The 26,750-nt window shown below is 41.4% G+C and overlaps 1 protein-coding gene across 1 annotated transcript; it reads left to right on the plus strand.

Moving 5' to 3' along the window:
* Positions 1-7,590: 7,590 nt before the first annotated feature.
* Positions 7,591-26,111, plus strand: sptlc2b (serine palmitoyltransferase, long chain base subunit 2b). Its single transcript, XM_062411307.1, has 12 exons — positions 7,591-7,792; positions 10,804-10,998; positions 11,183-11,337; positions 12,095-12,243; positions 13,102-13,226; positions 14,680-14,773; positions 15,309-15,414; positions 17,214-17,433; positions 18,188-18,314; positions 22,180-22,315; positions 22,500-22,629; positions 23,896-26,111. Exons 1-12 carry the CDS (start codon positions 7,649-7,651, stop codon positions 24,007-24,009), a joined length of 1,695 nt encoding a protein of 564 aa, XP_062267291.1. The 5' UTR covers positions 7,591-7,648; the 3' UTR covers positions 24,010-26,111.
* The last annotated feature ends 639 nt before the right edge of the window (positions 26,112-26,750 follow it).

Raw genomic sequence — 26,750 nt, forward strand, 5'->3', positions numbered from 1 at the left:
TTGCTAGTCTCTCTGTATTTATTATGAAGTATAGTGTTTTGTTCAAATCTGTCAACTTGTCACAATCTTAGAGCAGCTTAATTAAAACTTTTACAACATAGTGGAAAGTCCATTGCTTATATAATTATGCAGTCTGACAGTTTTATTTTCCTGGGGTTCGGAAATGTAATCAATGTGGCATTACAGAGCCCAGCAGACTCTCAAATCTGCACTGTGCCATATTTTATTCGCACATGAACAGGGGGTCAGGCATTTGTTATATGCACATGATTAATGTTTTTTTTCAATGGGCCTGGTTTGAAGTCATGGCTTCCTGTATTAGCGCGGTGCCCTAGACCTTTAATGCTGGTCTTTTAGAGCCCATCAGAAGTATAAATAATAGGTTTAAAACTGTGAAAGGACACTGAGCTAGCAGCTTGAAACCAGGAAGAATCAAAGACAATTGAGGTAAAGATGCTTAACAACAAATTTTCCTTCCAGGGAAAGGCTCTCCCACCGATGACCTGACCATTACCTTTGAAATCTCAGTGTTAGCCCCCCCAGCATCCATGCACAATTCATGATTCAGTAAGGTGCACATAGTCACTCTGTAGCTACACATCATTGAATATATTTTGAAACAATTGTTCCTTGTTCAAGCTCTGCACTTCAAAAAGTCTAAATAAATTCTATGTATGAACAAAATTGTCATAGTTAATGTTATCGACAGAACATCAGATTTCAGCTGGGACAGCGCCCCCTGGCCAGTGCCCGTGGATTTGCCCCTGGTGAGATGTGGTGAAATTTCTGTGAATTTCTCAAGAAATAATGTAGAGATCCTGATGAAGGCATACTTATGGGATTGATATATATTGGTATGTGCAACTTGGTGCGGCCTACGAGCACATATAGCCTATAACAGATTTAGCTTTGAATATGTTTTTTTCTCAAACAACATTAATCCATCACTCAATTACAGCAAAGTGGCTCTGATGTGATTTAACATTGACCTGTGTGTGGAGAGGAGGTGACGTGTTCAGAAGTCATTCAATTCCTCACGACCTGAGGGGGGGAAAGGCGGCGGTGGTTTGTTCCCGTCCCCCCTCCACATCTGAGGAAACAGGTTGAACGACACAGGAGCAGGACTCTGTGTTGGGAGAGGGGCTCTGATGTAATTCAACACTCGCCTTCATCGTGTTGAGTGGTGTATCTGTGTTTTACTCGCACCCAGAGCTCCCCACCACTGTCGTCTGATTCTTGTTGGGATCATTTCCTCATCTGTACACTTCTTACTTTTGATCAATTGCACACTAGCCCCACAGTGCTGGATTTACTTTGTCTGCTCTGGAACATGCTCCTGCCATGTTTATCCTAACCCGGTGTATGACTTTGTGTGTTGTTGTGTGTTAACGGTGAACATATTGTGTGGGGCCATAATGGAATCCTCAGCCCGCAGACAACAGCAGCCATGATGGATACCTCCTTATCTGTGCACCGAAATAATAAACAATATTGAGTTGTTGCACTGCACCTTTGCCACTCTTCTGACCCGGAGGAGGACACCTCGGGTGAAGTGTTTTTTTTTAGCTGATGCCTTTTCGTGATATTCCTCATCCCGTTCGCTGACAGCCAAGCAATAATTTTGGTGATGAATGCACCCCCCGCCCACTGCTGCCTCGGACCTGTCGAAGAGAGACATCTTATCTCACACTGTGAGATTTGTTCCTCTCTTCCAGCTCTGAAAGCTGCCGCTGCAACAAAGGATGTCTTTTTATCGCTGTGGTGAAGGAACACACCCACATCCACGGATAACAATGGTGCTGTTTCCTCTCTGCCGGGGACACTGCTCTTCTTCCACACGGAGAAATGAGTCATTTCACTTCAGGAAAAAACAGCTGAAGTGTTGCACTGGAGACCACAGCCCAAATAGTGAAGTCACAGCACATAAACTGTCTCCACAATGTATCTACTGCAACAGCTCTGATTGACATGTGATCGTTACAATGGGCGATTGACATTTGATAGCAAGTAATGAAAACTTCACCAAAATTAAACAAAATGTTATTAGCAACAATGAATGAGATGGAAAAGTGCTCCACAGAGAATTATCACGTGACTGTGCAGAAGGAGACTTTCGAGGGACATTGGGGGCCCCGGGCAAAGGGGGACCAAGGGGGGGTCATCATCCAACCAAACCTCTTAAATGATACCTCTTTTTATAGTTATAGTTAGATTGCAGTTTAGTTTTCAAGTGAGGCACTCCCTCATCTCACTGTCCTGCTAAATCAGCTCGTTCACTCCAAAGCCTGTGAAAGAATTTTAGGGGGTTCCTACAACGTTGTCAGTGCTGTGGGTCACCAGAGCTATACAGGTAGCGTGTGATCCAGTTGTTTTGGTTTAAAAGCTTTCAGATTTTTTTTTTTTTTTTGAGTCTCATCAGTGTGACGCATTTTCCAGTGGCAAAAAAACAGAGGTTAAATCAGAATGGCACTTGGACATCAAGGTCCAACAGTCCCCATCACTCCAATCAAACAGCACCACCTTTCACACACTCAAAGAAATCAGCCTCCTAAATGTCCCTATTTTTTTCATCCAGGAATTATTCTCTGTGAAACTGTGGAACAGGTCAAAATCTTGCAACAAAAACAGATTGTTACCTTGGCCGTGTCTCATCTTTCCAACAAGTTTCATAGAAAACCATTCAGAATTTGGTGTTTGCATCTGTTTACTAACCTATTAGCCTTTATATGTAAAATGTTCAAATATGCCAATGCCTTGTTTGCTTGTTTCTCCAGCAGACAAAATGTTCACGCTGCTGTAACATAAATTTGTATATAATATTCATGTAGTATTTAATTGCCATAAACAGTCCGGTACATGCTGAATATTCAGGACTTATAATTATTGCCTCCATTAGGCTCCAGCTTCAAATCAAAGTAGATTTCTCGAGGGCCTACTTTTATTTATGCAGCTCTTCCTTTGTGCTCTGTCACTCTAATTCATAGTGCAGCTCTTTAGTCTGAGTACTGTGTACAGAACCACAAAGTCCATAGATTTAATGTGTCAAACTGACATTCACCTCCAGCAGCACACACCTGAGCAGCCTGCATTTCCTCTGTCACTCATTCACTCTCCTATCATTAGTTCCTCATCTGTGCATATTTAGGCTGGGATTCACTCTTCATTATACCCGCAGTCTAGAGTCGGACAGAGTCTACTGCTCTGCTGGAAAATGGCCCGCCTGTCAATCCGTCTGTCCGTCCCGGCTGCCTCACCTGAATCCCGGAGAGCAGACCCAGTCCTCTCTTCTGTGACTCACTCTGGGGATAATCTATAATGGAGGGAGGGTTTAGACAGGCGTAAAAATCTCTAATGGTTGTGTCAGTCAGGGAGCGGTCTGCCCGCTGCTCTGGGCAGGGCCCGCCCAACCGTGGTGGGAGTGCACATTGACCGCTCTGGGATTTGCTATGACAAGAAGTGATTGACACTTGGGCTAATGTCTTCATCTGAAGAAAGACCTGAGCCAGGCGATGGTAGAGTCGGGATATGTGGCTCTTATTGCTCATATATCGAGGATGCACTTGTTTAATCTTCCTCTGCACTGCGCTTGTTTCCATTATTCCCACTTTAAACTTGCCATCTGACACTTTGTCCCTACATGTTTGTCACAAAAGCTGATTGTTGGAATTATCCGGAACCACTGGAAGGGATTGGGACGTGACTTGCACACGTCCTCTTTGTGCACAAGCATAATACCTGGCAATGAGCACACTCATTTATTACTTGTGTACTACTGTGATTTCATCATTTGTTATCTACCACCTTTAGACTCCACTGATGTATGAAAACAGGCCGCACGCCTCGATTTCCATTCTGGCAGCGCTGGCTCTTTATGGGCTGCAGAGGGAAGAGGATGAGAGAGTTATCCTCCTGATGATTTCATTAGAGGACATCAAAGCAGGGAAATTGCAACGGAGAGTTGGAACACGTCTTCGGTGAATAGGAAATCATCCGTCATTTGAATGGATCTGTATGAACATCAGCAGTGATGTAACCTTGTCAGTGGAAACGCAGTGTTTATGATGTTTTTCTCAAGGGATATTATTCTGGGGCATCATATTTGCCACATTTCTAGATACTCAATATTGAGTTAATGATGAAAATTTGGTTTATCGGAGAAATTCACACAATGGAAAAATATACTATGTATATAAAATAAGTGGATTGTTTTTACAGTTATGTGAATACTGAGAATAAGATGCTGAGGGAAGATACCCATATATGTGCTGCCACAGCACATGTCCCTTTAATGACCTGTGTGTCGTCGTGTGGTGTGGGCTGGTGCCTGTCATTCATCACACATGAACTTGTTGATAAGTGTTTGAGCTTTTTCATTTCCTTGTACTCAGTTGACGCTCATGGTTTTATTGATATGTGTTCTCTTGCTCAAAACAATTGAAATACATTTACATTGAGTGTTGGCACTGTAACAAATTATTTCATTTTAAACCACACTTGCTGAGACACAGAGCCTGAAGAGCCAAACATGTGTAATTGTCCACATACTGCCTGTCTGGGTGTATGTAGCATGGGTAATGTGAACATTTGATTTTAACATATTGTGAGAAATTACATAAATGCTTACATTGGTAATAGGTGAAATGTCCTCAACACTGTATCTAAGGAGTTCATTAGTTATTTGCATTTAACTCTTTGTTTATTTTTTATAGATCACATCTATAACACAAAATTCTAAATTAATTTAGTCAGTGTGTTTTTACTGTGTCCTTAAAGCTCCTTGCAAAGCCTGTATCAATAAGAGCAGGCCAACTTTCCTTTTAACCCTGCCTCTGATCCCATTAAAGCTGGATACTTATCACCACTATCAGGTTTGGAATGGACCGGAGCTTAACTGCCTTTGTGCGCATTGGCAAGAACGGACCGGGCTGATGTTTCATTATTCTGCGCACAAGGTTACAACCTTGAGAGGAAACAAACGGGGGAAAAAACCTGATTAGGTAATCAAATCATCAGATGTTATCAGCGGTGTCTTAATAAAGGTGTCACACCTCAGAGGCAATGGGCAGCACACCAATACCACCGCACTGAACTATAACCTGAAGGAACCTCAGCAAAACCTCAGATTGTGGGACTGCAGGCCTCAACCTTTGTGCGGCCCAACACTGCCATCTAGGAGGGTGAGAGCAGGAGTGGGTTTATGGAACTTTTTTTTTGTGGAAGAGTCATATTATATTATCTTGGAAATGAAATAATCATCCAGCACAAAAGTAAATAAATACAAAGAGTGACAGAATGAATTGCATGGTTATAAATTTTGATTACACCTTATCTGAGACACACCCAGACGTAGCACGGCCTTCACCGACTGGGGTGTTTCATCAGGACATAATTATCGAGCAGGAAGAGGACATGAAGTACAAACCTAGAGATCTGGTGTCAAATGCCGACTCTTTCTGGAAACACTTGTTGCTGTACAAGGTCTTCTTCTTCTTCTTCTTCTTCTTCTTCTTCTTCTTCTTCTTCTTCTATCTTTTCGAGTCTTAATGACCACTCAAGACACTTTACAGAACGGTTCTGCACTCACCCATTCACACACATGCAGAGCACCTTCTGTATCAAACATCACTCAAACACTGCAAGCCCAGCTGTCAGGGGCAATTTGGGGTTCAATATCTTGCCCAAGGACACTTCTAGAATGCAGGGAGACTGGGATTGAACCACCAATCTTCTGGTTAGTAGTGGACCTGCTCTACTGAGGCACATATTCGTACAATATAATAAACTTTATTTCAATAGCACAAGTTAATTAGTTGCCGAGGTGCCGGAACAGTGCAATACTGTGTGTTAAGAATTCCAATCATTTTATGATGCAGGCTTCTCTCTTGTATCAGTCTGACAGATGTTTGAGCATCTCTTCTCTGTCATGAGACAGCAGATAGAGTTGTCTTTGCAGCCTGATGTGGGTCAGATAAAGTGTCTTCTGTCACACATTACCATTTAACACCAGGACTATAGGATCATCACTGACATATTGTGTTTTTTTTTTTTTTAGTTTAGTTGACAGTTAAAATTGCCACAATGTCCTCTCCAATACTTTCCTGAAACCTCTAGTTGGACTTTAAACCATCTGAAATAGTGAGCTCATCGTTTGTTCAGTCTTGGCACACCCCACAGCCCTACCTTTTTTCCCTGTGGGATAAATCTTGGAGATAACCCTGACCCTTGTTTAGGATCCTCTTAGCTCAGGTGAGAAACCGTCACTGGAGTGGAAATACAGCTGACGCCCACAGCAAGCAAAGGTTATTATGAGTAATATCCATGGGTTGGGTTTATCAGTTCCCACCTTGGAGAGAGAGCGACGCCCATCAGAGAGGGTGCAAAGAAAGAGATCTCACACTGCTTCAGTATTATCATGCCACAAAAACAGCTCCTGTGAAATCATCACGTTGTTGTTGAATATAATAGTAAAACGTTACAAGGTTATAAACCTTATCCTAATGCACCATTAGCCAACTAAGAAAAGTTTGACCTGTCACCAAAAAGAAAAAGTAAAATGTTTGGTTTACTTAAGAAAAGTTTGATCTGTCTTCAAAAAGAAAATGGAAATTGTTCGATTTTCTTAACCCTTTGATGCACAACACAAGTCAAACGTGACCCGGCTCAGTTTTTATTTTCTTAATGTATGCAGTGAAATAATTTCATCATTCAGCATTTCAGGTATTCCCTAAATAACTTGTTTCTGATCCTCACAAATCCCCATTTAAATGTTTTCTTATTGTTAGATAGATAGATAGATAGATAACTTTATTCATCCCGAAGGGAAATTAAGTCGTCATAGCAACCGGTATATTTGAATACAATAAAACACAATTAAAAAAGAATAAAGTAAAAGAATATTGAGGTATTACTACCCTTCTAATGTACAACATGGGTCAAAAATGACCTCTCTACATGTCCTGTGTTATTTAAGGCATGAGTGTTTCTTTGCTATATGTTTTAAATATATGTAATTCATCATTAGTGTTTAAGTATTCATTAAACATCTTGTTTTTGATTAATGACATTTATTGGATACATGAATTGTTTACCTTTGCAAACAAACGTTAATTTTGTATTTCTTCATCACTTTTACACACATGGGTCAAAAAGGCCGCAAACAGGATGTGTTCACTATGGAACAACTTCCTAGGCTCCTTTGAAGACATAACAGACTCATCTTCAACTCATCTGAGTGTCCTTAGGAGAAGGCTCCTATAATGAAATAACGGAATGATCTTTTATGCCATTGTAGGAGCCTTCCAACTGCGGAATAATAAGCTATACAAGAATAAAGCAAAGGAACACCGAACCTTGCGTGAAATAACACAGGAAATTAATAACGTTTTCCTGAAGATTAGTATCAACATCCTGGTTGGAGTCGGGAGTTGTTCTTACACATAGACGATCTTCGTTTGGTAGTGACTTGCTCGACCAATGAGAAGCGCGCACGGGCGGGTGTTTCCGGCAGGGGGCGAGTGCGCTCGCAGCTCGGAGTGGGCGTCGCAGCGTCCCCCCCCCCCCCCCCCACCACCCCCCGGCGGCGCGTACCCGAGTTCACCCTGACGACGCCCGCTCCGGTCGTGACATTATTCCACGCTTCGATTTGAACATGACGGAAGGCTCCGCGAGCAAGACCTTCAACGGGGACGCCTGTCACCGGTCGTCGAACGGCAAAAGCGCCGGCAAAAATGGCTACGTCAAGAACCACTGCATGTACCGGCAGCCGCAGAAGTACCGCCGCCCCAGGGAGAAGGTAAAGAGGCCCATCCGTCCTCCGCCGGGAGGCAGGGAGAGAGGGAGAGAGGGAGGGCTGTAAACAAGCGGCGCTGTGTGGGACTCTGTGCTCAACTAGTTTGACTGAGGGGACAAGACTTAGCTCAGATGCTATCCTTCACTCCTACTGCAGATATGAATGAGGGACTTTCATTAGCAGGGACAGTGTCCTCTATGAGGGCAGCAATAACGTCACCTCTCATGTAATCCTGAATACCACTAGTGAGCCTCATTTGGCTCTTTTATTTATGTAGCCGGTGTCCGAGCATAAGTGGTTTGTCTCAAGGCTACATGTTTCCGGCTAACGGTTGCCAACAGCAACACGGAATTTCGTCTTGAACGCTGTAGTTTCTTATCACGTGGTATTCGGGAACACTTCCTGTTATCGGCTTCACGGGTTAAAGCCGAGAGCAGCTCGTTGTTTAGAGGAACCTGCCACCTGATCCGGGAGGGTTGTAGTGACTTTTTTTTAGTAACCTGACACCCTGTTGTCTCCTAGCCTCCTCTCTGTGTGTGTGTGTGTGTGTGTGTGTGTGTGTGTGTGTGTGTGTGTGTGTGTGTGTGTATGTGTGTGTGTGTGTGTATATATATACATATATGTGTGTGTGTGTGTGTGTGTGTGTGTTAGAGAAAGAGGAGGTGAAGCTGGACTGGTTTCTGTTTACACTGCCTCTAGTATGAAGAAGACCAGGGCTCTGTTGTGTGCTTACAAGAGAGGCTGTGTGTGTGTATCTGTGTGCTGTGAGAGGAGAGGAGAGGAGGCCTACTTCCACATGACCCTTTAGCAGGAGAGGAATGTCTTGAGTCTATGAAGGGTGTGGTCCCTCCTGTCGTTGACTGAGAGGCACACACACACACACACACACACACATAAAAAAAAACAAGACTACAACACTGTGTGTAGTGGTGGTTGGTGGGGGTAAACACACTGTCCTTTGTTTTTTTCTGAAGTTGTATAAGATCCTCACATAGGAGCGACGTTACAAAACAAACACCACACACGTTTAGCTGGAGGTAATGCACAGGCTCCCGTGTTTGACAACATCACATTCCTGCTGACTTCCAAAACACACGCTGGATTCATACAACCAGCTCCAGATGCTGTGACTGTCATTTTAATTCAATTCTTTTGCATATCAGCGCTTACTTCTCATCCTGGTTATTCCATCGGCATAATAGGGAATAGATAGGTACTAAAGTTAATAATTCCAAGACTTTTCAAACAAACTGAAATACCATCCCAATTGGATATCTCTTCGGTGAACTACACTATGGTGGCTGTTTTTATTCATTGAGTTCAAACAGCGTTATTAGCCTAACCTGTAGGATACAATGCAAAGTAGCAATATGTAAATACTGTATTAGGACTGCTACTATTGATGTTAAGAAGTCCATGGCCCCATGTCATCCTGTTGACATTTGCTCTGCAGGTCCTTGATAAGGCAGCTGACTTTTGAAGCACAGGTCTGTGTTTGCAGCGGTAAATAGGCTGCAGGGAATTCTCTACCTCCAGTTTTCCTGTCAACCACTCACAAACACTGCCTTTAGACAATTTAGCAGTAAGCCCCTGTGTCAGTCACACACCAATAATAGTCCTTTGCTAATAATCCCTAGAATGAAAATGTGGAATTAATCAATAAGGAATAAATTATCTCCCTAACTGCTCTAATCTGTGATGCTCTAGTGTCAATAAATGTTTTGTGAAAATGAGCGATCTGTTGAATAGACAGTTTTGAGATGTGAGAGGAATTACCCCCGTATTTACTGTTTTAGGCCTAATGTGAAACCTCCACCATCTGCAGACCTTTTATTGTTGTGTATGCAATGTAATACGATCACCATCTCTTTTGCCAAAGAGCAAGCATGTGACAAGAGCAGGTATCTCAGAGGAGTGGGTTGGTTGGATTCTCTTCGGGGGATAATAGCTTTGCTCTCCAGCAATAAAGGAAGGGCACAGGCCTCTGTTTGTCCACCGGCATAAAATATTAAGCAAACAATGACGTCAGGAAAATTGGATTTTGCTGCTGTTGTTGGCATCAGTGAGCAACAGACTGTGAGCGGTGTGCTGCGATTATGGTGTGTGTGTTTTTTTTCCTTTTTCTATAGCGGTAGTTCACGACCATAGTTGCTAGACTTAAGGACTTATTAAACTCGTGAGAGGGACCTGTTTGACTGGATTCAAAAACACATACACACACACTGCGGTGCACTCCTGTTCCCTGGCTCCGAGTTATTTCTTGGAGAAGCATGACTGGTCACATGGGGTATGGTTGCTAAGCTGCGGGGCAAAGTCGGTAATGAGTGATCACCCTCATTTGTTTAGTGTTGGTTTTGTAGACAGCCTGGCCACAGTCAAACATGAAATGATGCTAGCATTTCTTTTTTTATTTGATGTTGCCCTTTTTCAGCATGTGACCATGTTTGCACAGGCCCATTATTCAGGATCAATATTGCTATTCATAAAACTCAATGAATTAGAACCCTGGCTTGATGCTCATTTTACTGCTCGCTGGTCTATGGGGGCCTGGGTGTGGTAGAGCCTCCATTTATAAATGTGCTTATGGAGCCATTATTGGGTTTCTAAATCTCTTTCCAAGAAAAACACGATTTGAACCAATTAGCCCTGCTGTCAGGTAGTGTTTGCCCAGCCTTTACTGAAATACCCTGATCTGCTTTTTACCACAGTTTATTGGGCTGCCTAGTGTTGCAGATTTAATGAGTTAACAAACTTGAAGCATAGATAAACAATAACCTTTTAAAGGAGAAGCTACCAGCTGTTGCAATGGTCTGTTTGAACAAAACGTGTTCTGAGTTATGTAACATTTATTTGATACTCCTTAAAGCATGATTTAGTTTCTGAATTCCTTAGTCTCCGGTTTGTTTGTACAAATGTGGCCTTCCTATTATAAAAGCTGTGCTAAATTCCTGGAAAACACATTTAATCAGAACTTGAAATGTAAATACAGGCTCTCCTACTTTATTTTCCCACAGAACCGAAATGTTCCTCATAACTCCAGCCTGTACAAGACCCCCTTCATGGAGTCATTTGAGGAGACGCCTCTACTGGTGGCCGTGCTCACCTACATGGGCTACGGCATCCTCACTATCTTCGGCTACCTCAGAGACTTCCTCCGCCATTGGAACGTTGAGAAGTGCAACGTGGCCCGGGAGAGAGAGGAGCAGAAGGTAGATAAGGATTTACATCAAAATCCTCCTGAATGCAAAGGAAGATTTAAAAAAAAATACATTTTAAGCAATTCCTAACCAATTTGGAAGAACCCTATTTGTCATACTAATACTAAGTCTTCCTCCTTCAAACTTTAAAAACTATTGTCGAACTCACTCTGTTTCTTTCATCTTTCCCCTGTAGGATTTTGTCCCACTCTATCAGGACTTTGAGAACTTTTACACGAGGAACTTATACATGAGGATCCGAGACAACTGGAACCGACCCATCTGTAGCGTTCCCGGTGCCAAGATGGACCTGGTTGAGAGAGTTTCCCAAGACTACAATTGGACCTTTGAGTAAGTTGCTGCCTTGTGGTTGGGAGTCTTTGTTGTTGGTCTGGAGTGTGTACATGTGCAAGGCGTGGTCTGCGGAGGTTATTACTTCCCTAACAGGTGTGTGCTTTTGATCCCTACTTCAACAAGAAACTCATCTCTTCTGATAACTAGAGGGACTTAAGCCATAATATATATTACCTATTGTAAGTCACTTTGGATAAAAGCGTCAGCTGAAAACCAAATGATATAGATGGTTGTGTGTAAAAGACTAGTTTCTGTCACGTGGCTCTGAACAGAAACACTAACCACTACCACAAAGCAGGCTGAAACTCGCAGCCCTCTACAAATGTTAGTAGTATGAGTACGATTTAGTATCAATACAATTGTGTTCAGTGTTTGTTACTTAGCAGCATTACGCAAAAAAACTCCTTGTGGAGGGGTAGCGTATGACCCAATAAGAATAACCATTACATTTATTTTTTCTAAAAGGTGGCAAAATAGGCTGTTCTGTCTCGAGAAGTGACACCTGTGTTATACCTTTCATATTCATCTCATTTGTATAATATGCAAAGCTTTTGATCCATGTTGGACTCTGCTTGCTCAAGTCCCTCGGGACAATTTACTATTGTATGTTATCACGGTGCATGATAGCCGTGGCTGTTAAAAGTCACTGAACTGGAAATGAATGTCAAGCAACCAGCTTAGACAAGGTCGCAGTGTTGAACTATAAAGTAAAGTCCTGGTACCTGTTCTCTGTCTAACTCTCTGTCTCTTTTAGGCACACGGGCAAAGTGGTGAAAGACGTCATCAACATGGGCTCATACAATTACCTCGGCTTCGCTGAAAACAATGGTGCTTGCGCCGATGCTGCTATTGAAGCCACACACAAGTACGGAGTTGGAGTGGGCAGCACTCGCTGTGAAATGGGTAAGGATCAAAATAAATCTGAAAAGCACAAGATTAGGTTTGGAAGCAGATATGTCATATTCTGTCCTCATCTGAGGCTGCTTTCTTTCTAAAAATTAAACTCTTACGCCATTATGAATCAAGTGGACTTCCTAATAAACCTCAGCTGGCACCTCAACAGCCATCCCGCTTTTCTTTGTTGCTCTTTCAGAGTAAAGGCTCAAGTGGATTTGAAGATTGAAAGATTGAGTATGAAATATAAACACATATTGTGAAAGCATATAATTCCTTTTCAGTTTGCAAGCAACTATGGATTTGTTTGACACATTCAGTTGTTTTATCATGGGGTTAATATTGTATTTCAGTAATAGGAAGTATATTGACTTCACAGTTAACTGTTTGAAAGATATAAGAAAACTAAATTAATTTAAAGGTAGGGTTGGTAAGTTGTTTCAGATACATTTTTTATCTTATTGGTTGAAATCCTCTTTACGTCCTAGTCGCCATCGATAAATAAAATTCTCAAAAAAAAAAAAAACTTGTGTCCATGACCTTCACGTGACTGTAATAAGCTCACAAATCATTTCATTAACCAACCTGCCAGTCTGCACCTTACCCGTGCTCTTAATGCAGATGACTGAAGTCGTCACAAGGCAGGGAGGCAAAGAGACATAATGTACCACACTAAAGCAGAGAAGATAGCCAGACGTTAGGGATGATGTAGGTGGTATGATGTATCGTTGCATATTTTCAACATGCAGCCCTCTCTTCTAACTTTTACAGTGTTACAAACTCTAGCTTCACACATTTGCACTTAACTCTGTTAGTTGCAGTACGCTACTTTGGAGAGACGTTAAACTGAGATAATGTTGTTTCCAGGGACCCTGGACATCCATGAGGAGCTGGAGCAGTTGGTTGCCAGGTTCCTGGGGGTTGAGTCGTCCGTGGTGTTCGGAATGGGCTTTGCAACCAACTCCATGAACATTCCTGCTCTCACTGGGAAGGTAAAGAATTTCATCCACTTTTCGTTCCGCAGAGAACATGCCACTCCTCATGAATTGATTTTGAAATTTTCTTTTTGTCTTCTTAGTCACCATGACCCTTGTACCTGTACAGGAACTGTAAGCAAGTGACTTAATCAGTTTTACTGTTCAGGAAAATCCAGTTTCCTGTGTAAAGTGAAAACAACCCTACATTTTCAAATGTACAGCCAGAACGAAGGGTTCAGACTGTTCCACAACACACTCGTTTCCGCCCCAGCCTTTCAAAACACTCAGATTACAGTTGCTTGGACAGGAAGTAAAAAGCTGAGCTGACAGGCATGTGTACCTTGTGAGTCAAACAACACATTTCCTGACAGCAACATGAGTGGAAAACACAAACATGTCAGTGGAAAGAGGGAAACTCTCTGTGCTACAGTAAATGTCTGATTCACAGTTCATTAATTCATAACTGTGCCCGTCACTTACCTGCTAACTCACATCCTTACGTCAAGGCATATTTGTGTGTTGTGTAACAAGCTCATTTGTTCATTGACCAGAGGAAGGGACGTGACCTGTGTGATTGTGTGGGTGTTTGGCTTATTTATGACGCACTGAAAAAAAAGTCTCATCCTGTTATTATATTTGCTTGCTTTTGAATAAAGCATGTGGATATGCACCAGAATACTGCTTTTACGGGAAGCTTCACACAAAAAAAACATGTTGTTTTTATAACTATTTACATAGCTTTTAATTATATAACTATTTAGAAAGGTTGTAAAATCCTACCTGTGTCGTTGGTCGCACATAAAGATTTTCTTTGGCATCCAGGCAAGATGCAAAATATAGTCTGGGAAAACCGCTTTTGCTGTACAAGTTCACACAAGCAGCAGACAGTTTCGAGTGGAAGTCGTTACCCACACCCGCCCTTACTAATAAGCTTCAATAGTTAAGCATATGGAGATACACACCCAAGTAATATTCTCACCAAGAACATATCTCTGTGTTTCTGAGGTATTTTGCTAGCACACAGACATAGACAAGGCTGCATACAATACTCTGCTGCGTGCAAGGTAATAGATTCTGAATGAGAACCGTTCAGAGTCAACAAACAAATTGTACCATTATAAAAATGGATCTATTCAAAGCAGTTATCTGCAGACACCACATTATCACGACAAAATATGATGGCTAACTTAAACTGACAATTTAAGGGTCTGTTGTCACTAGTTTTGAGACCATCCATCCCCGGTAAAGGTAACACATAGCCCTCTGGCCGTACTGCTTATATATTCCTGAGACTTCAGTTCAATCTCCACTAAAACGTTTGTAAGCTTCTGATGTGTATTACAATTTTGCAATTTGTGGTTTGACTTTGGCTAATTGGGGATTGCAACTCTTGCATCGGAATCCCATTACTAGCTATTACAACTTCAAAACATTTCACACACTGAACCATTTTTTTGTCTTGTTTTAGGGTTGTCTTATCCTGAGTGACGAGCTGAATCACGCGTCGCTAGTGCTGGGAGCCCGTCTGTCTGCTTCTACAATTCGGGTGTTCAAACACAACAGTGAGTGATCGCCAATGTTTGGCATCTCTCATGAGAGCAGCTAGATAGAACTATGGCTTGGGGCACACCCATAGCTTGCAGTAACACAGATGTAAAGGATTAAATGGATTGTTCGATAGTATGAGACAGTAATTAGCTCAATCTGCTTTTTCAGCAGGAAAGTAAATAGGTGTGTGCATCTTTCAGCACGTTGCCTCACTCGATGCAAATTGTCATTACTGCAGATATTGACCTACTTAACTTCTCTGCCTCTGCAATTCTACATTAATTCCCCACACAAACACACACAAACACACACAAACACACGCATCCTGTCATCCTGACATATCCAAACTAACTGTCAGGAAGCAGTCAATGCTTCAAAGGGTGGCCATCATAAAATATTGACTCTCATCCATTTATTTACTCAAGATCTCATGTTACCGTAGAGGAGTTAAATCTATATTTAGCTAGCAACGTAGTCTCTAGTCTTTCATGAGTAGCTTAAAGCCTGTGTGAAAACGTATTTTATTCAGAAATGTCTCTTATATTGTAGACATGCAAAGCCTGGAGAAGCTGCTGAGAGACGCCATCGCACACGGGCAGCCGCGAACCCACCGACCATGGAAGAAAATCCTCATTTTGGTGGAGGGCATATACAGGTATAAATCCTTTTTTGTGTGTGTGCGTCTCAAACCTCTGTAGTCGTAGCCACCCGCACTCTTACACACAATAACATTCAGTCTTAAATTGCCCAACATGGAAAATTTACCACCATGAAACCCACTCTAACTATTAAGTTCTATTTCTACTTTCTTTCACTGTGAATATCATTATGTCACATCTGGGTCACACTACCGTTGTGTTCACTGCCAGTTACATGACACCTACAGCTTATAGGGTGAAGACTCATTTATCTTTATTTAGCTTGACTGGTTCATTTACTCAACAGTAGTGTATAGTATTCACCCATGATGCATATAAATAGCAGAATTGTGACTTATTTAAAACATTATGCTGTCAAGTCCCCCATAGGCTCCATCTACACTGCAGCACCAGTAAAACACTGGAGGACATTTATAAGTGAAGAATTATTTAAGCAGATGAGAGAAGAACACATGCCTACATTGATTGCTCTTAATGTTACACTCAATTGTGGCCTAAACACATACTATACAAAGACATTTTTGCAAAACATAAATAGTACCAATGCTGTTTTCAGACAGAAAATTGGGTCTAGACATTTTCCTTTCACATATGAAGAATGCAGTAAGAGTCTGTGTCAAACACTTTTACAACAACAGGAAAATGTCCCAGAACATTCAAGTCCAGTGTTTTTGTTCGCAGCACATCGACAATGGCATCGGCCCTTATCACAAATGACCTCAAATCTCATTGTCTTTCCAAGTTGACATTTTCCCTGGCATCTTCCACTTGCTTGACACCTTTCTCTTTTATGCTAAGATATTTGAGTTCTTCCAGTTTTGCCTCTGTTGCATGGTAGAAATGTCATCAACAAGCCCACCACTTGTGAATTCTCCAGACATTTTCCTGCTTGGGGGCTGAAGGAACATTTCAAGAAAATGTCAGAAGCCACTTACATTTGTGTTCTGGAAGCGTGTTAGCTCTCCTTTTTACGATAATGTATTCCATGTTCTTTGAAGAGTACTTACTATAAAGGGAATCAATCGTGCCGATCAATACCGTTCTCAGCGAAAACCTGCCTGACATAATCAATGGCCTTGACTAATGCTTTGTTAATGGAGTTTCATGTCCACTGGGATTTTCTAAGCAATTGGTACAACTGCAAATGTAGACAATGTTTGGACACACATTGACAGCCCCACATGCACAGCCAAACAGTTGTATATAGGTTCGGCTGCTGGCATGCTCCCTCAGTTACACTGCAGCTGTGTGATGTTCGGGGTAGATTGTAGATATCAGTCTGTAGTGTGTTGTAGAGGGAAAGGTAATAACTCATTCAGATTTAATTTTTTTTACAGTGGCTTCAGATGGTATTTAGGTGCAATTTTTATTCCTTAATGTTGGTTTAATTATAAATGGATAAAATTGATCTACAATCGTGAAATATTTAATTTACAGACACAGACCCATAGATTCTTATTTTGTTGAAGCTGCTTTGGTAACAGGTAGAACTTTGTATCTGTTTATACAATTCACATATTTATATATATATACTGTAGATCTGTGGCCTTTATAAATTATGTCAGTTCAGTTCTTTTTGCCACAAGTGAACTACAATCAGGCTCTAGAGTTATCTTAAGGATAAAAAGAAAAAAATGCAAACATGATCCACTACAATTATTTTTTATATTCACAGAGCATTTTAATAACTTATAATTCAAAATTAGATAAGTTGAATACTCTACCTAAAGTGACTTATGGAGCTTTTTATAATTTGTAGACTTTGTCTTTTCTTGTGTGTGTTCTTATCCTGAAGTATGGAGGGGTCCATAGTCCGTCTGCCAGAGGTCATTGCTCTAAAGAAGCGCTACAAGGCCTATCTGTACCTGGATGAGGCCCACAGCATTGGGGCCCTGGGGCCTAACGGCAGGGGGGTGGTGGACTACTTCGGCCTGGATCCCAAAGATGTGGACATCATGATGGGAACATTCACTAAGAGCTTTGGCGCTGCCGGTGGATACATCGGAGGCAAAAAGGTGGGTGAATACCTAAGACTTCTAAGCCTATCAGTGGAACATGAAGCCTCCTCTGTCGTAAGGGAAGAAATAATAGCTGGAGCAATTAGTGATCCTGTTTTGTGACCTGGGTAATTTTCCAGACTGATGAAACCCAACCCAAGGTGTGTCATTCAGTTTTGGTGTTGGTCAACACTGTTTGCCAGAAATGGGACATTTAACTTCCTGATTTTCTGAAAAGAACAGTATTAAGTCTCAGAGTGAAACTGTAAACACGCCTGTGACCATGTGCTGTTTCAGTTGAACTAAGTTTAAAAAACACTAGATCGAACTCCACCTTATGCAACACTCCAAAAACAGATTTCACTGTGACACATGAGTACACAGTCTTATAAGACCAGGGATATAAACCATCTTGTCCTATATCTAAAAAAATCCCTAACACAGAAAAACTACATTGAAAAACATGGTTCTACTTACCATCACTAACTAGTAGCCTTAATGACTTTGTATTACTTTATTCCATGGAAAGATTCTGTCTTTACAGAAACGATACTTTATCTTTTTGTTTTTCTTTAGTATTGTGTTATTTCAAATAATGCTTGTCCTACCTGTACTTATAATTTAAGGCATTATAAAAATGCATTATAAAATTCTTGAATCACGTTATTGTACCCATCAAAATTGTATTATATTGATACCTACTAATTTGATCCATCAGCGTTGTTTGCTGTCGCTGTTGCCATTTGCCAACAATGTCGTTGTTCTCTGATAGGAGCTTATCGACTACTTGCGGCGCCATTCTCACAGCGCCCTGTATGCCACCTCCATGCCCCCCCCTGTGGCCCAGCAAATAATCACTTCTATGAAGATCATCATGGGAGAGGACGGGACCACACTAGGTAGGTCTAGAACAGTTCTTCTATTCTTATTAGAAATGTTTTAATTGATTCAAATGATTACGACCCACTTCTTCTCAAGGATCGTCGATTTGAGTTGAGACCTTGATTTATCCTATAAATTTCTATTGCTGTTTTATTTGTAATTCTAATTACTACAGTACTAGAGTTACTGACTCTGGGTCAGTGTTAGTGATTTGAAAGGTGCCATATAAATAAACTTTGACTAAGTGTCAGCAAATGACACTAATCATTCAAAAATACATCTTTTACAGTTGATATCATTTGCAGAGACCCTTAGTTTGTCATTCTACACTGAACATACCACAGAAATGTAAATCTAATGTTTGGTTCAGCACATGATGCCAAACCAAAGCTCATACTGTGTTGTGATTACTACATGTTGGACTGATGAAGTTCCTCTTGGTGAGGTTACTTCCTTGTTGGTTTTTCTCTTGCAGTTGCAGCAGCAATTAAATGTTTCAGGGTCGCTGAGTTTGGTATTCAACTGTCTATAGACATGACCACAAGATGGCAGTGTAGATCTGTCAGATATTTTCTGTTGTACTTTGACTCCTTCATCCATAATACTTGTTAACCTTTAAAATATTTTATTTCCATCTGTGTGATAAAGGCCACTATCAGTGGCAAACTGGCAATTATTCACCAGTAAATAAAGCTTTGATACACAGCCTTATCAAGCTGTTGAGCCTGTGTAAACACTGATTTCACTGCTACAGGGTTGAGAATGTAGCAGTGTGATGTAAAGTTCATCTCTCACCACTTCCTGTTTTTTTCAAATGATCTTATATATCTTATTCAATATTATATATTGAGATTTTTAGGATCAGTAAAGTATATTATTAGTGCATTAAAGTAAAATTTCTAGAGCAAAGTTTTGCATTTTAGAACGTCTCTCTGCACTTGTCCACAGCAAACTTCCCCTGTCTTTATCTCTGTGAAGCTTTTAGTAGCTGATAGGTGGAGGGCATGGACGTTGGAAGTCAGTCAGAGTTGGGGGGGTTCTTAGCGAAAGTTTAAATAATGCCAATTTCAAGTGAATAATTTAATGCGGTGCAGCAGCGCAATAATGTATATGAAATAATATTAAATATTAAATAGAAAAACATCTAACATTTTGTTCAACATACACGGACTGAAGCATAACTATGGACTGAAGGAAACGTTTTCCCCCTTGTGGTAAAAACCCTTTGCCAGTAGGGGATGCTGCTGCTCCCTCAGCACCCCATGCTTGCAGCGTACTTGTAGAACGGTTTCTGTTTCAGGCCAGTCTGATGAGAGGTCTTGAACCGGCTGCACGCTGACTCCTCTACCATTTCCCTTTATGCCTTTCAGATGTGTGATTCTCTGTTGATCTGCGCTTCTATGCCTTCATGCTGGGGTCAGAGCAGCATGGTGCTCAGGGCCAGAGATCTGTACAGAACAAACGCTGTGGACCTCATGTCCTACACACACAAACAGAACACCAGGGCTTGTTTTTCTTGCAGGGCGGCACCTCTTTTAAAGGGCTTGATTGATTCCCTTAACATGCTAATATAAGATCAGATTACATTGCTCTCCCAGTCATTCAGCCATGAGGAACAGGAATACACCTGGGGTGTTCTCTTTAGTTACAGCCTTCCTACAGTAACATCAACTCTCTCTCTAGACTGGCTGACCTTGCAGCGTATCCCAGCTTGACATGTTTTCCTTGCAGAAGACTAACAATGGTAGTGTGATTGGTTGCAGCCCAGTCACTGTTTGAAATTCAAGCCTTTTGAAGACGCAGACACTGACATGAACTCAAAGTGACAGCTGAGATACGGTTTGTTGCTGCATTGGAGTTGCCGATCGTGGTTCCTGGCACCGGCCTGCATTAAAATGGACATTCAGTTGTTTGAAGCTCACATCAATCAGATATGTGGATGGGGCATGAGGGTACAAGACCAGTTTTTTCATAACGAAAAGAATGCGAAAAGAATTTTGAAAGCAAAATGTCTGAATATCTAACTCTCCAGGTTTTTGCCAACTGATCACTCAGTACTTTGGATTCTTTGTGAACAAAAAAATGTCTGGATAAATACAATGTCAGACTTTGTTGTGTCTCGGCCGCTCTTTGAAGCTGTGATGGCTCGGCTCTGTTATTCAGCACAGCCAGGCAGATGTGTGTTGCTGTTGGCGATTCGTGCACTATGGTTATTTGTTAGGTTTAGAAGCTGTCTGTGGAGGCTTGGCCTGAGGGATTCATTGAGTGGATCCACAATATTTGTCAGACTGACATGTGAGGATTGATACCTGTTTAGTTTCCGCCCCTTGACCTCAGACTTCAATCACCCGGGTTGTTTTAAAAGGCGAATGATCACGTGCCGTCTCCAAATATACATATAACATGACAGAGTTTCCCGGAGTTTCCTGCACTTTCTTTTCAACTAACTTTGGCTCATGCTGTCAGTCGTTCCTTTTCATTTTCTGCAGTTTAAAAGCCAACTGAATGGAGGAACCCAGAAAACATCAGTGATGGAAAAGTCTGCAAGAGTACATGTTGTTTCCGAACAATAGCTGATAATTAAATTTTATGAAGCTTGCAAGTAGAAAAATAGTTGCTGCAGTTGAATGGATTGGCCCACAGGTGTTTTCACTCGGTTCAGACCTCTGTACTGGTTGCCTTCAACTACGCGAGGACAAGAAAATCCTCATATCCAATTAGGAATCATAAAAGTGTATGTCGGGTAGAGCAAAAATGATAAGAGCGAGGAAAATGATTAGGATTTAGGTTTTTTCTCCTTGCAACAGAAAATTGGGAAAGAAATAAAATACATAAATGTAAAATTAACATTTTAATTATTAAACTAGTGAACAGTCTTCAGTCTTCACACATGAAGTTCAGCTACATCGAAGCCCCGTCCACACTCATATGGTAATTTGCAAAACTAACCTGTCAAATGCAAAGTGTTTAAACAGTCGCTAAAACAGGTTTTCACAATCGTCTTCCAAAGTGCACAGTTTAAAAAAAGTCTGTTTCTATGTATCCATGTGTGCATGTAAAAAACAGAGCATTTGGTAAACAATGAGGTCACAGCTTACTCTGCGCATGCCCACTGTTCAGTATGCACCAGAACAACAACAACAATTTATGGCTATTTGCTGGTTTTCTTAACGTTTGGTTAGCACTGCTGGATCTAATTACAAGTTTACAGCTAAATTTAGCACAATTGCACCACATCACCAGGCATCTGCCTCGCCCAATATTACTTGATGGATCGTTGAGGTAAACTTTATTACCATAAACTGGCCCGGCATGCTTTTCGAGTTTTTGTATTTGTTTTGTTTCGGGGTGGAAATCTGTTCAAAGATATTAAGATTAAGATTAAGATGCATTTATTAGTCCCAAACACATGCACAGGCACACTCATGCAGGTAGGGAAATTTAATCGCTGCTTTTGACCCATCTGGTGCAGAACACACAGAGCAGTGAGCAACCATGTACGGCGCTTGGGGACCAGATGTTGGGGGAGTAAGGTGCCTTGCTCAGGGGCGCTAGACAGAGTAGGGAGACTCTTGGATTTTTGGACAGATCAATCCAGGTTCGTCTTTTGTTGTCTCTCTGTGGAGTCGAACCAGAGACGGACCAGAGACCTTCTCTGCCCATAGTCCAAGTTTCTGCCACTAGACCACCGCCTCTCCGCCTATTTCTGCAGTAGTGTAGACAAAGCCTGACAGTACAAACCTTAATCCTTATAAATTTAGTAATGAATACCTGTATAATTTCAGATTACTGCCCAGCAGACTGGTTTTCCCTTTTCCAGGTGCCTGTGTTGTATAATCCAGCTCTAAAACCCCACCTTATGTGTGTTTCTGTCTTTTCCAGGTGCTGATCGCCTCAGGCAGCTCTCACAGAACACCAACTACTTCCGCAGGAAACTCCGCGAGACCGGCTTCATCATCTACGGCAACGATGACTCGCCCGTCGTCCCCATGATGCTCTACATGCCGGCAAAAATCGGGTATGCTGCCTTACACGTCATGTTATCTCTTCTGTACTCCTCAACATAAAAGACAAAGATGGCTTATAGGCAGAGTTTGACTTCATGGTTTCATTTCACACTTTTAAATAGAAGATCTTTAGGACACGGCAATAGAGATGGAGAGTTGTGTTGCCCTGTGTCTAATGTCGCCTTTGCTTTGAAGGGCATTTGGTCGGGAGATGTTGAAGAGGAACATCGGCACAGTGGTGGTCGGATTCCCAGCAACACCCATCATCGAGTCGAGGGCCCGTTTCTGCGTTTCAGCTGCTCATACCAGAGAGATGCTCGACACAGTAAGTCCTCCAATTAATCACTGTCGGAAAGCCTAAATAAATTGAAAATATGATCATATCCCTATTTATTTTAAGTGTCGCATGAAGCTCAATAACCAGTAGCACCTTTGCATTTTCTTGCCATTTTGCCTTTCATTCTCTGCTAACAGAGGTCTTTCTTAGATGTTTTGGCAAAAAGGACGCTCTTTACTCTAAACTGGTTTGGATACTTTCCAGGAGCAGGAGAAACAGAACAGCTTTTATAGACGTGGAAACAATACTGGCTTGAAAATCTAATTTAACATGTTAGTTACCTTCTTAAATGAAGGTTTACTTTATATTAGAACATTCACAAAAACTCTAAATAGGATTTCTTTGACAATCTGGGCTATTACATTTTCTGTTGAACGTGCCACGTGCAGTTAACAACAGCCACTCTGTCTTCAGTTCTCCTCCAGGATGCAAATAGAAAGATACGTCTGTTGTGGGTCTTCGCCACTGGATCCAGTTTATTGCTAAAGACTTAATTTTATCCTCCGTGTGATATAGAAGTTTGTTTGGACTCGTGGGTGTTTGTGGATCTAAGCATGCATTTGGCTTCTCTCAGCTTTTAATCAAGCAGATCTGCCTGTGTGGTTGCTGACTGTCTGTGTGTGTCTGTTTGTATGTGTTGAATATTAAAGGCCCCCAGTATGTCCTTTATTACGAGGGAACGTGCAAGAGCAGGCTGTCTCTAAGCATTACAGTGTGGCTCAGTCAGGGACTTTAATTCGAGCAGTAAGATGAACACTTCATTCATCTTACTGCAGCGCATGTCAACACTGTTTGTAATAGTCCATTTAAAGGGCATCGGCCCTTCTTTGTAGAGCGCTGCGAGAAGCCCCTCCCCCCCCCCTTCTTTTGAAAAGCCAGCCCTCGCTATTTCTCAAACCACGGAATCAGAAAAAAGGTCAGGAAGGTAAATTGTTTCCAGGTGTCCTGCAGTGTTGCAGCACTGATACCGTCTCCTGTGGAAAGAGGTGGAGGACTTGGTTCTTAGTTGTGGTTCAGGCAGAGAGCCTTCTGTTCACCTTTCGAAGCCCACCTCTCCTTCACTCCCTGACAAGTTTGATGGTTTCAAATCCAAGTGCTATAAGGTTAATCACTTAATTTATCTCCGATGAAAGAAATTCCCTTTTATGAAGTTTAATAATCTGGTGTATAACTTGCTACCTTTAATAATGTTATAGATGTAAATGATGTCTCTTTGGATTTTGATTAATAACTTTCTTGTTCCTCCTGTCCCAGGCGCTGGAGGCCATCAGTGAAGTGGGCGACCTGCTGCAGCTCAAGTACTCCAGACGAGAGCAGCCTCTTCCCTCCCTGGGCTGGATGTCTGAGGAGAGCCTCCTGCAGGGTTGAGTCCCATCCTGCCCTCCAGCCCACCTCCCCAAATTCTCCCTCCTTCCCCTCCCTTACTTTACCTTTTCTCTCCTCTGAGCCACGCTCTCCACATCTCCTCTGACTCTCGAGGACTCACCAGAACCAAAGTCTCCACTCTGCTGCAGCCCGTTTTCAAGCCTGAATAAAGGCATCCCTGGTGTTGCCTGCCTAGCTTCCTCCCCCTTAACCGAGGACGACCGATATCACCCGTATCTTTCTGTGTCCGTTGTTACAGAGCTTGTTCTAACTTATTGCGACTGCATCGGTCTAACACCAGTCTTATTCCTGTTTGCACATCGAATGTGTTTCTTAATTGTGCAATAATCACCACAACCTCGAGCAAAAAACACCATGAAGTCATTTCCGTGCCCTCTCAATCTGATCATAGCCATTTCTATGATGCACTCAAAAGTAAAAAAATATATACGTGTAAATATTATTTATCCCGAAGTTGGTCTAGCTGATTTCAGTTAAGCTTCCCTCAAAGAGAGATACATCATTTCACAAGAGTTCTTATTGTGTATTTATCTGATGGCTTTTTCCTAATCACTTTTACTTGAATGCAAAGTAGAGGATTGGGGTTATTTCCCTCACCAAAGGATAGATGTAGATATAGATATATATGTATATATATAGATATATGTATATATCTATAGGTATGTATGTATAGATATATATTTTCTACCCTTTCTTTTAAAATGCAAAGCAAACGTTCCAAAAGAATAGGGAAAAGTTTCCCATGGAGCAAGAGATATTTTTACTGCTTATTTTCTTAAAATACTTTTAGGCCTTATTTACTGTTTACACCTGCACTCAACAAAAACAACTTGAGCCCTGTGTCTTTAACATTTCTATAAGCTAATGAGCTTCTCGTGTGATTGTTATTTTATTGTTTTTCGTTCAATCCTCCTCACTCAAGTGCATTCGAGCGTGTCAGCGTCGACAGCCGTCACGACGACACGCTGAAACCAAGATCTGCATGTATGAAGATGCTGTGCCCTAATGCATCTGATGTGCAGACGGCTTTATTTATTGGTTAAGCCAGCTCACTTTTGTGTTGTATGTATCTTAAAGGCAGCTCCAAATGTGTCCCGGTGAAAGGTGCGTCTTCTAACTGACTACTTACACGTCTTCCTCAGTGCAGCACTACTGACAAGGCATTCAAAATGCAAAGATGACGTAGTCACTGAGATTTTGCGTGAGATTTGTTGAGGTTTTCGCACATTGTTGTCATTTTTTTCCTCATAAATCATGTGTGATCATTCCATATCGACCTGCTCTGACACTGTTTGTTTTAGGTGTATTGTCTGACTTCTCTGTGTGAGGTCAGCCCCAAACATCCTGCTCACGCGTGTTAATGCTCTGTCACTTTATTGATGTGAATCGGAGGGTGCATCCGTGTACCGGGTCCGAAAGCTGGATGTGACCATTCCTACACGTGTGCAGCAAAACTCAACACAAGTTCAGAGATGCTTTTGTTGATGTTTGTGGCCTCTTAGCACCTCAGCGCAGTGAGCAACACTGACGTTTTCCGGGTCTTTAACTGTACATCCCTTTAGTGTGAGTCATTCCAATTGTAATGTGTTTTTTTTCCCACTGAAAATGGCTTGAATAACAATTCCATTATACATTTGCTTTTAATGAACATAATATAAAAGGTGGAACACATGACTATGATGTGGATTTGCACTCTTCAGCAATGTGCTCCGACATGAAGAATGTCTTCTTGTCAAAGTTTCCTCTCAATCCTCAACTCCTCTCAGTCTTTTCTGTCTATGGAGGCAAAAAAAAAAAATGTAATTACAAACAGCAACGTGACTGTTCCTCTCAGCCAGGTTTCCCCCGACTGAAACTGAGGAATTTAGGTCCTGAGAGAAATTTTCCAGCTTACCTACCACGACTACCTGCCGACTGACCTGCAGTCAGCGCTCATGGGAACGTGCTTATCAGCCGCTTTTGCCCTCGGTAGTTGTGTTTGGGTTGAAGATAAACCACTAGGAGGAGTTTGCAAAGCCATGATGTTTGTTGACCATGCTGTTGGAAACTGCTGCAAAGATTAAATCACTTTCTTAGAATCAAGACCTGGAATGACTTTGTGTTTATTTTCAACTACGACTGTTGACACTACTTAGCCACTGTATTTGTTACATGGATGAGAAAGTGCTACACTGACATCTTGCCATTACCCTGCAGTCCATGATATCGTGGCCATTCATTACTGTTCTTGAATGTGTTTATTTGAATATGTATATAGTAGCCAGATTAGATAATAATCCATTTTCCCGGCAATGAAAATATAATAGTATTCAAAAAGTGCTTTACAAGAGTAAATCAGAATAAAACAATAAACATACATATAATAGAACAATCAAATTGGTAGAATTGTACAATCAAATCAATAGTATTAGTATAAATAAAGTTTAAGAGGATTTAAAAGAAACCTGAGAATTTGTTCGCTTCAAGGGCAAAACAAGATCCAAGAGAATGCCAAGGTTTAAGAGACAGTAGGAACAATGGAAATAATGCCACCACATTCTAACTCAAAGGCAGAAAAAATCAAGGACAACAAATCAACATCATTTAAAATCGATGACAAAGGAAAATTATAAAAAGAAACAATAATAATAGATAAAAACAGTTAAGTAAAAACTTCCCCAAAAAGTTTTTAAAGATGATTTAAATGTCACTATTAACGATGATATGAAGATGTCAGTATTTGT

The sequence above is a fragment of the Platichthys flesus genome, chromosome 18, assembly GCF_949316205.1.
Source record: "Platichthys flesus chromosome 18, fPlaFle2.1, whole genome shotgun sequence".
Lineage (NCBI taxonomy): Eukaryota > Metazoa > Chordata > Actinopteri > Pleuronectiformes > Pleuronectidae > Platichthys > Platichthys flesus.

Bases quoted from the DNA above. Each gene is read 5' to 3' on its own strand.
- sptlc2b (XM_062411307.1), top strand. From the start codon at position 7,649: ATGACGGAAGGCTCCGCGAGCAAGACCTTCAACGGGGACGCCTGTCAC. The intron at 10,999-11,182 runs GTAGATAAGGAT...TTTCCCCTGTAG, and splicing joins GGGAGAGAGAGGAGCAGAAG to GATTTTGTCCCACTCTATCA. The intron at 22,630-23,895 runs GTAAGTCCTCCA...CTCCTGTCCCAG, and splicing joins CCAGAGAGATGCTCGACACA to GCGCTGGAGGCCATCAGTGA.